This window comes from Schistocerca piceifrons, chromosome 4, assembly GCF_021461385.2.
Source record: "Schistocerca piceifrons isolate TAMUIC-IGC-003096 chromosome 4, iqSchPice1.1, whole genome shotgun sequence".
NCBI classification, from domain to species: Eukaryota; Metazoa; Arthropoda; class Insecta; order Orthoptera; family Acrididae; genus Schistocerca; species Schistocerca piceifrons.
Genome location: NC_060141.1, coordinates 522,634,533 through 522,645,677, shown reverse-complemented (window position 1 = coordinate 522,645,677; position 11,145 = coordinate 522,634,533). Strand labels below are relative to the sequence as shown.

The window sequence follows — 11,145 nt, the reverse complement described above, 5'->3', positions numbered from 1 at the left end:
ACATCTGTCATTCAAGTGTAACGAGCGAGTAACGGAGTTTATATTTCATACCTGCCACAGCAAATTTGTGTTCGTGGGGTCTCTATTCTAATTCGAACGTTTGACTTACGCTATACGTATTCGTTTCGGAATATCGTTCCTACGTCTTCCGTTAACTATATGTGGTTAATATTATGAAGACAATTAATAACATTCGTGAAATCCAACTTTGTTTGCGGAAAACATAATGATGTTCGAAGTCGCCAGTTTTTCCACGACAAAAAACAAATACTAAAAAAAAAAAAAAAAAAAAAAAAGGTTGCATAGCGCGAGATTCGATCCGGCGACCTTTGGATTACGAACCCGAGCGCTTACCGCTGCGCCACGACGCTGTAGAGAATTATTAATCGTAGAGAGTATTTCACCGCAACGGTTTCTTTGACTGTCGATTTTCTCGACAACGGCTGAGAAGTTCATCTTGGTGCTTTGCCACATTACACCTCTGGCCATGAGCTTTTATTATGCGCAGTATGAATCGAATCTGAATTTCACAATTGGCGGCCTCCCCTTGTTAGTGTCATAGCTGTCAAATGACATTTTGGTTTGGTGTAAACACTGTCACATGTTCCCTTGTTCTTCTACATAATGGTGTTGGTAACTTTCGTTCATTTCTACTTTAAAATTGTTTCGTTTGATTCTGCTTTATTTAATATTGGTTCAGTACTTAAGGTTTTGTCATTGAATGTAACAATTGTTATCGCACAGTCACCTATTTTACTCGACAAAGGCCAAATAATACGTTTACCTCTGTCATGGTGTGGTCCAGACCCGTCAGGACACATGCCGTGTCTGCTCGCCATACTTCCGCCGGGCGGTTGGCAGAATGTTAATGACCAGTGTTTTTGTTTTTGGTCTTTAACATTACGTACGGTAACCAGGTCATTTATGCCCCGACCTCAGCACACGTCGATGGGAATTCATTATTAGGCTGTTATCAGTGTTAATTGCTAGATTTATTCGTTAAAGTACTGTAGTTTTAGATTAATTTTCTGTTCTGTTTAAGTGCAGATAACCTGAAGACGTTCAACGAACAAAACCGTTCGTAACCCAAGAAGTACGTAATATTACATCTGAGGTGGCTTTTCTTAACCATTATTATCAACTGTGGTGCTCAACATAATCCATTTTATTCTTTATTCAGTAAGAGTTTCATACAGAGGTTGATGCCGACGACATGGTGAGATGCGAAAATTCGCAGACAGCAGCTGCTTGCATGTATAGCATACGGTGGAGTCGTTGGCTACAGCATGAATGCTGTCCTAACTAAGTGGTATCATCTGAGATGGCCTTGTAGACACTAGACTGATATCACGCATTTGGCTGGCAGCAAATGGTTCAAATGGCTCTGAGCACTATGGGACTTAACTTCTGAGGTCGTCAGTACCCTAGAACTTAGAACTACTTAAACCTAACTAACCTAAGGACATCACACAGATCCATGCCGGAAACAGGATTCGAACCTGCGACCGTAGCGGTCGCGCGGTTTCAGACTGTAGTGCCTAGTACCGCTCGGCCACTCTGGCCGGCGGGTGGCAGGAGATGTGTATGTTGGAAAGCCATCCATTACCGCATTTGGTGAGGCATGGGGTTTGTTGGTGTCCAGACGCCAAAGCCAGCAGCCGTTGTATATGCCCAGAAATCAGACAAAAGCACCCACAGGTGGTCCTCTCTTGTGAACCATCCACTTCAGTTGTTGGTTAGGCATGTGGCGCGCTGGTACACAGGTCCCAAACACAGGAGCCTTTGGAGACACCCAAGGACTGGATGATAGCATCCACAGGTGGTTCCTTCTTGGTGGCACCAGCCTGTCAGGCAGCTGGTCACTTATGTGCCATGATAGCACGTGTGCCCTGAACCTAGGCGCCCACAGAGATGCCCAGACACTGGATGAAAGCACCAAAAGAGGATCTCCTCTTGGTGTCACCAGCTGCTTGGACAGTTAATCGACCACATGAAATGCTTGCACCCAGACCCAAAACCAAGAGCTGTTGGTAATGGCCAGAGACCAGACAGAGACACCTACAAGTGGTCCCCTCTCGGTGGCAACAGCTGCTCCGGAATTTGGTGAAGCATGTGGTATGCTGGCACTCTGACAGTTGGTGAGACATGTGGTAAGATGGTGTGGAGGCCCTGAGCCCAGGAGCACTTGGAGATGCTCAGGGGCCAGATGAAGGCACATAGAAGTGGTTCATTCTTGTTGGCACCAGCCACTCCAACAATTACACAGGCACATGGAGTGCTGGTGCACAGGCTCCAAACCCAGGAGCTCTTGCAAACACCCGCAGACAGGATGAGGCCTGCATCTAAGTGGAACCAGCATGACCCAGTATCATCAGATCTTACTGCTTCAGCAATATTCCAGCTCAGTATTTCATAGACAGCTATCTTGCCAGTCTCACCATGGGTTCTGATGCTTGGATGGAGGGGCGTTACCTCTGCAGTGCAGGCGTTACTCGTACCTGCTTTGAGACAGCAGAGCAATGAACGTAGTACACTATCCACCAATTTGACATTGACTGCGCGCTGCTTTCATGTTACCGCGGTTTTAACGACAAGCAGGATGTTGTGTGCGAGGTGCCAACTACTCGCAGACTTCGGTCCTGCGGGAGCGCGACTTGTGGACGAGTGGTCAGTGGCAGTCGCGCACCTCCCGGGCTGGCCCGGCGCCCGAGTCGTGCAGCTATCGACCGCGCCCCACTGCTCGGCCCGACGCCGGCGCGTGCGCGGTGCGCGCGGCGGGCGCCGACCGTCGCCCAGCTGCCCTCTGCCGGCAACTGGCAGTCGCCTCCGGAGCGCCGCAGCTCGCGGAAGACCCAGCCCTGCGAGTGCGAGCGCCTCCCAGCCCAGAGCACGCCGCCCGCGGGCGATGGCGCCGCAGTCGCAGCTGCAGCGGTAACGCCCGCCCGCATCGCCATGGTCCGCAGTCGCCTCTTCTACACCGCCTCCGTAGTGCTCCTGCTCGCAGGTACGTGTCGCACCCGAGCACAACTATTGTTTATTGCAAGTGACACTTGTCTATTCGCGAATCTGGCGGGTAAACAGTACTAACCCAGAATCGAGACGCCCGTCAAAATGCAGATCAAAGAGTCTACTGTTTATCTTCCATTTGGCTACATATCCAGCGGAATCTGCTCACCATCACTTTCCGATATGCTGTTCATCTCATTTTTTATGTCGGTCGCCCTTGCGAAACACAAATGGTTTCATTTCTAAGCCCTCAAAATATTTCAGCGCAGTCCTGAGACTGGTTTGATGCAGCTCCCCACGCTACTCTATCCTGTGCAAGCTTCTTCATCTCCCAGTACCTACTGCAACCTACATCCTTCTGAATCTGTTTAGTGTATTCATCTCTTGCTCTCCCTCTACAAGTTTTACCCTTCACGCTGCCCTCCGATACTAAATTGGTGATCCCTTGATGCCTCAGAACATGTCCTAACGACCGATCCCTTCTTCTTGTCAAGTTGTGCCACAAACTTCTCTTCTCCACAATCCTATTCAATACCTCCTCATTAGTTATGTGATCTACCCATCTAGTCTTCAGCATTCTTCTGTAGCACCACATTTCGAAAGCTTGTATTCTCTTCTTGTCCAAACTATTTATCGTCCATGTTTCACTTCCTTACGTGGCTACACTCCATACAAATACTTTCATAAACGACTTCCTGACACTTAAATCTATACTCATTGGTACAAAATTTCTCTTCTTCAGAAAGGCTTTCCTTGCCATTGCCAGTCTGCATTTTATATTCTCTCTACTTCGACCATCATCAGTTATTTAGCTTCCCAAATAGCAAAATTCCTTTACTACTTTCAGTGTCTAATTTCCTCAGCATCACCCAACTTAATTCGACTACATTCCTTTGTCCTCGTTTTGCTTTTGTTGATGTTCATCTTATATCCTCCCTTCAAGACACTGTCCATTCTGTTCAACTGCTCATCCAAGGCCTTTGCTGTCTCTGACAGAATTACAATGTCATCGGCGAACCTCGAAGTTTTAATTTCTTCTCCATCGATTTTAATTCCTACTCCAAATTTTTCTTTTGTTCCCTTTACTGCTTGCTCAATATACAGATTGAATAACATCGGGTATAGGCTACCACCTTGTCTCACTCCCTTCCGAACCACTGCTTCCCTTTCATGTCCCTCGACTCTTATAACTGCCATCTGATTTCTGTAAAAATTGTAAATGATGCTGCATAAAGCTTTGAAACCAGTCACATGTTAATAAAGATACCTTTTGATCCAGAGACAAATTAACTAACAGTATTGCATCGCCTGTAATCAATTGTTACGGGATGTTAACGCTGATCTTCCTTTTTACCAACAGTATTGCAATCGCTACATCCTAGGGACGATGTCACCTTTCCAGTTACAGTATTATTAAAAAGATGTATGGCTATTGGACTCTGGTAATACATAATTTCTCCCTAAAATGTTCTACGATACCTGTCTTTAATTATGGAGCTTCTCCATTTTTAAGGACTAGTTATACTATTTTCTTCCACGATTGGTTTTAACTATGTTTGTTTCTCCTCTCCTATGTCTGAGAGAAGAACTTGGTAAAGCTTTACATCGTTTCGCTACAGCCCACGATTGCACCTGCCTTCAATGACGCAGCTGCGTTCAAACATTTTCATGGTGTAAAAAGAGATCTAAAAACGTGCTTTACAAAGATACACCTCGACCAATAGTTTAAATATTTGGTATGATATGTTGACAATACCACATTACGTCGACACTGACTCTTCCGATGACTTTCGGCATAGCAGCAGCGAATGCTACTCTACATCGGATCTTTCTTTACCTATGACTTATCCTTCACTCTTCTTTCATTGTGTAACATTCACGTTAGCTCTCACACAGAGGCAACACTCGTCACATGACAATGAGGAAAGTAGTCTCTGAGCTGTGTTCCTTGTTTAGGAGCAAAGAGATAGCTAAACAATCAGCACAAGTGGAATGGATCAATATGAGATTAGTTGAAATAAATAAATAAACAATAGAAAGATATATTATCCTGAATGTGGCAGACGAAATATTATGCCTGTAACAGTTCTTCCTTTGTGGGAGAATGTCAATAAATCAGGTTTATTGCTTGAGGGAGCTGTCGAGTCTTTGATGTTTCTTGTGTCTTTCATTTTTCCTCGTGCACTGATTCGTGATGTGGCTCTACGTAATACTTGCGTAACTACCCCACCACAAATTTAACAATGGTTCAATCCAGTCTTTTGATCTCTTTCTTTTCGTGCGTAATTCCATCTTGTCCTGCCCCTTGTGGGAAACACCATCTGAATGTAAGATTCCGCTGACCACTGAAGAACGAGAAATCGTTCAGAGCCGGCTTAGAAAGCTAAAACTGAAACCGCCTGAAGACCGAACGGTTACACTTAATTCACCGACACTTTTCCGTCTCACCATTCCATATTAGAAGGGAAGTCGAAATTACATTAAATTTAGGTGCCAATGAAGTAAAATAATAAAAACATTTCCGTAGTATGATCAGAAGTTGCCGTAGAAGTATTCTTTACAGGATAGCCGATTTCAGACGGTCAACTTTGTTGGGGGTACGGAGGTGTTAGGTAGACTGATCGAAGTTGCAAACAAAGTATTATTCTAACAGCTGCTTCTGGTGATACTTGCAAGTGGCCGTTCTTAAAATTGATCCAAACCATGGAGCACAAGCCTCTAAAACTATTCTGTGTTTTAAAATCAGACATCAGAAACAGCATTGTTTTGAAGGATAATTTAGACCTGGAGAATCCGGATGAAAGAATAGTACTATGAGCATTACAGAAGGAAGATAAAAATAATTCAGACAGGCAAGGTATTAGACGAACATGGACAATTCTCTCGTGTATAAAGGTATGCTACAGAAACTCTTTCTACAGGGCGAGACAAGATAGTTGGAAAATCCTGAAGTAACCAACAATCTGCTGAAAAGAGAAGTCAAATAAAAAATTGTGGGTGCAAACGAAAATCGAAGTACTTGAACAAAATTATCGAGAATGCACTGTATATGCAGAGGTGGAAAGATATGTATCATATTAAAAAAAAAATTTAAATGTCGTCGAAGGTCACGTAGTTCTACATCTCAGGTTAGAAAAACGAATGAAGGTTCTCTATACGCATACTACCTTCAACTACCTTAGACTTCCAAGGTGGTAATGCAACACCATGTTAGAACAAATATCAGGAAGCGGCCGTAAAAATTTGCTTGTAGCTTCTCCTGAGAGGAAATCTGTCTACATTCCGTTGTTTCCATAAATAATACACTACTGGCCATTAAAATTGCTACACTATGAAGATGACGTGCTACAGACGCGAAATTTAACCTACAGCAAGAAGATGCTGCGATATGCAACGATTAGATTTTCAGAGCATTCACACAAGGCTGGCGCCGGTGGTGACACCTACAACGTGCTGACATGCGGAAAGTTTCCAACCGATTTCTCATACACAAGCAGCAGTTGACCGGCGTTGCCTGGTGAAACGTTGTTGTGATGCCTCGTGTAAGGAGGAGATATGTGTACCATCACGATTCGACTTTGATAAAGGTCGGATTGTAGTCTATCGCGATTGCGGTTTATCGTATCGCCACATTGCAGCTCGCGTTGGTCGAGATCCAATGACTGTTAGCAGAATGTGGAATCGGTGGGATCAGGAGGTTAATACGGAACGCCGTGTTGGATCCAAACGGCCTCGTATCACTAGCAGTCGAGATGACAGGCATCTTATCCGCATGGCTGTAACGGATCATGCAGCCACTTCTCGATCCCTGAGTCAACAGATGGGGACGTTTGCAAGACAACAACCATCTGCAGGGACAGTTCGACGACGTTTGCAGCAGCATGGACTATCAGCTCGGAGACCACGGCTGCGGTTACCCTTGACGCTGCATCACGGACAGGAGCGCCTGCGATGGTGTACTCTGGTGTACTCACCGACGAACCTGGGTGCACGAATGGCAAAACGTCGTTTTTTCGAATGAATCCAGGTTCTGTTTACAGCATCATGATCGTCGCATCCGTGTTTGGCGACATCGTGGTGAACGCACATTGGAGGCGTGTATTCGTCATCGGCATACTGGCGTATCATCCGGCGTGATGGTATGGGGTGCCATTGGTTACACGTCTCGGTCATCTCTTGTTCGCATTGACGGCATTTTGAACAGTGGACGTTACATTTCAGATGTGTTACGACCCGTGGCTCTACCTTTCATTAGATCACTGCGAAACCCTACATTTCAGCATGATAATGCACGACCGCATGTTGCAGGCCCTGTACTGGCCTTTGTGGGTACAGGAAATGTTCGACTGCTGGCCTGGCTAGCACATTCTCGAGACCTCTCACCAATTGAAAACGTCTGGTCAATGGTGGCCGAGCAACTGGCTCGTCACGATACGCCAGTTACTACTGTTGATGAACTGTGGTATCTTTGTTGAAGCTGCATGGGCAGCTGTACCTGCATGGGCAGCTGTACCTGTACACGCCATCCAAGCTCTGTTTGACTCAATGCCCAGGCGTATCAAGGCCGTTATTACGGCCAGAGTTGGTTGTTCTGGGTACTGATTTCTCAGGATCTATGCACCCAAATTTCGTGAAAATGTAATCACATGTCAGTTCTAGTATAATATATTTGAGCAATGGATACCCGTTTATCATCTGCATTTATTCTTGGTGCAGCAATTTTAATGGCCAGTAGCGTATAAATGTTGTTTGGCACTTTCGTGCATGGATAGCTGATGATCACGTAAAATGCGTCATCCATTTGCTTTGATCTGATCTTTTGCGGTGGGATAAAAGTAATATTTAATATTGTTCATCAAACGTCATTATTGAACATTATTGTGGTCTGTTTAAATGCGAGGGTTGGAACATAAATAGTGGCAACTATTTATTTACATCTCGTACAATGTAGATACGTGTTTCAAAGTTTTACTGACCTACAAAGAACACCTCTCTCTCAGTCGTTATGGTCGTTTTCTTTGACCGGAACCGTTACTATTCGGTTGAGTAGCTCCTCAATTGGCATCATGAGGCGCTGTATCCACTACGGCAAGGCGGTTGCCGCGATACGGTTTATTACCCCACATTTATAGCAACGTAGGGCAGCCAGCGAATCGTCACGCCAATGGAAGTAATTTTTACGGTTATCCTTGTATATATATTTTGACGACAGTGTCTCCTTGTAATTTCTAGAGCCAACAGCTGTTTTGAGGATAGGTCCAACGTTGCACCGACCTGATGGAAATAGTATTCCATAATGCTTATAGAGCATTTGGAAGTGACGATGGGCCAATGTTGGACTGTATACGTGACGGCAGGCATTACTCGCCATTAAGGTTCCGCTGTACCACGTCTGCCCACTGCAAGGGAGGGTCGCCGTGTTGTGCATCAAGCACATCGAAACCCCTTCACATCTGCACTTGCCATCCGAAAATCAGTAATGGAAGCCCTGAAACAATCTGTGTCACCCCGCAGCATCAGTCGGAGCTTAACACCTGCTACAGTGGGGAATCATAGTCCCATGTGTGGCCTGGCGTTAACACCACAACTCAAACGGCTGCGACTGAAATGGTTCCGTGACCACGTAGCAACCAATGCTGAGGAGTGGCGTCGGAATGTGTTCACCAATAAATCGTGCTTCTGCACCCCCCCCCCCCCCCCTCCGGATGACATTCGTCGGCGAGAATGGCAGTGACCTGGGGAGAGGTGCCATTCTTATAATGAATGTTACTCCTGGCATCCATCAGGTTGTGATGAGCCATCGACAGGTCATTGGCGACGGTGATTGACGGAACTCTTACTGCACGACGGTATGTCAGCGACACCCTGCGTCCACGTGTGTTACTTCCCATGCGATTGTGTTGTTATGGTTCAAATGTCTCTGAGAACTATGGGACAACATCTGAGGTCATCAGTCCCCTAGAACTTAGAACTACTTAAACCTAACTAACCTAAGGACATGAATCCGTGCCCGAGGCAGGATTCGAACCTGCGACCGTAGCGGTCGCGCGGTTACAGTCTGAACCACCTAGAACCGATCGGCCACAACGGCCGGCTGATATGCCGATTTTCGAAGGGACTATGCTCGTCAACACATGCCACGTGTCTCTATCAAATGTCTGCGTGGTTTTGAGATAGTCTCGTAGTCAGCTGGGGCCCAAGGTCTGCCACCGAAGCCAGCCGCGGTGACCGATCGGTTCTAGGTGCTTCAGTCCAGAACCACGCGACTGCTACGGTCGCAGGTTAGAATCCTGCCTCGGGCATGGATGTGTGTGATGTCCTTAGGTTAGTTAGGTTTAAGTAGTTCTAAGTTGTAGGGGACTGATGACCTCAGATGTTAAGTCCCAAAGCGAGGGGAAAGATCCACCGTGGTATAACAATCATGTACGAAAGGTACTACGGAAACAAAGAAAGCTTTATCATAGGTTTAAGAGTAGTCGAATCATAGCTGATAAGGAAAAGCTGAACGAAGCGAAAAAGAGCGTAAAGAGAGCAATGAGAGAAGCATTCAACGAATTCGAACATAAAACATTGGCAAACAATCTAAACAAGAACCCTAAAAAGTTTTGGTCATATGTAAAATCGGTAAGCGGATCTAAATCCCCTATTCAGTCACTCGTTGACCACGATGGCACCGAAACAGAGGACGACCGAAGAAAGGCAGAAATACTGAATTCAGTGTTCCGAAACTGTTTCACTGCGGAAAATCGTAACACGGTCCCTGACTTCAGCCGTCGCACGGACGCCAAAATGGAAAATATTGAAATAAACGATATCGGAATTGAAAAACAACTGCTATCACTTAGTAGCGGAAAAGCATCCGGACCAGACGAGATACCCTTAAGATTCTACAGTGATTATGCTAAAGAACTTGCCCCCTTTCTATCAGCAATTTATCGTAGATCGCTGGAAGAACGTAAAGTACCTAGTGACTGGAAGAAAGCGCAGGTCGTTCCCATTTTCAAGAAGGGTCATAAATCAGATGCGAATAATTATAGGCCTATTTCGCTTACGTCAATCTGTTGTAGAATAATGGAACATGTTTTGTGTTCTCGTATTATGACGTTCTTAGATAATACAAATCTCCTTCATCATAACCAACATGGATTCCGCAAACAGATATCATGTGAAACTCAGCTCGCCCTATTTGCCCAAGAAATTCACAGTGCCGTAGACACTGGCGAGCAGATTGATGCCGTATTCCTGGACTTCAGGAAGGCATTTGATACGGTTCTGCACTTACGTTTAGTGAAAAAAATATGAGCTTACGGAATATCGGACCAGGTTTGTGATTGGATTCAGGATTTCCTAGAAGAAAGAACACAACATGTCATTCTTAACGGTTCAAAATCTGCAGATGTAGAGGTAATTTCGGGAGTACCGCAGGGAAGCGTGATAGGACCTTTATTGTTTACAATATACATAAATGACTTAGTTGACAACATCGGTAGCTCCGTGAGGCTATTTGCAGATGACACGGTTGTCTACAAGAAAGTAGCAACATCAGAAGACTCGTACGTACTCCAGGAGGACCTGCAGAGGATTAATGCATGGTGCGACAGCTGGCAGCTTTCCCTAAACGTAGATAAATGTAATATAATGCGCATACATAGGGGCAGAAATCCATTCCAGTACGATTATGCCATAGGTGGTAAATCATTGGAAGCGGTAACGACCGTAAAATACTTAGGAGTTACTATCCGGAGCGATCTGAAGTGGAATGATCACATAAAACAAATAGTGGGAAAAGCAGGCGCCAGGTTGAGATTCATAGGAAGAATTCTAAGAAAATGTGACTCATCGACGAAAGAAGTAGCTTACAAAACGCTTGTTCGTCCGATTCTTGAGTATTGCTCATCAGTATGGGACCCTTACCAGGTTGGATTAATAGAAGAGATAGACATGATCCAGCGAAAAGCAGCGCGATTCGTCGTGGGGACATTTAGTCAGCGCGAGAGCGTTACGGAGATGCTGAACAAGCTCCAGTGGCGGACACTTCAAGAAAGGCGTTACGCAATACGGAGAGGTTTATTATCGAAATTACGAGAGAGCACATTCCGGGAAGAGATGGGCAACATATTACTACCGCCCACATATATC

The 11,145-nt window shown here is 45.3% G+C and overlaps 1 protein-coding gene across 2 annotated transcripts in view; it reads left to right on the top strand.

Moving 5' to 3' along the window:
• Positions 1–2,846: 2,846 nt before the first annotated feature.
• Positions 2,847–11,145, top strand: part of LOC124795309 (zwei Ig domain protein zig-8-like) — a 202,047-nt gene continuing 193,748 nt past the window's right edge. For both annotated transcript variants that reach the window (XM_047259279.1, XM_047259278.1), the window contains exon 1: positions 2,847–3,004. In XM_047259279.1, coding sequence (XP_047115235.1) covers positions 2,953–3,004 — 52 coding nt within the window. In that variant the 5' untranslated portion in view covers positions 2,847–2,952. The remainder of the gene's footprint in view (positions 3,005–11,145) is intronic.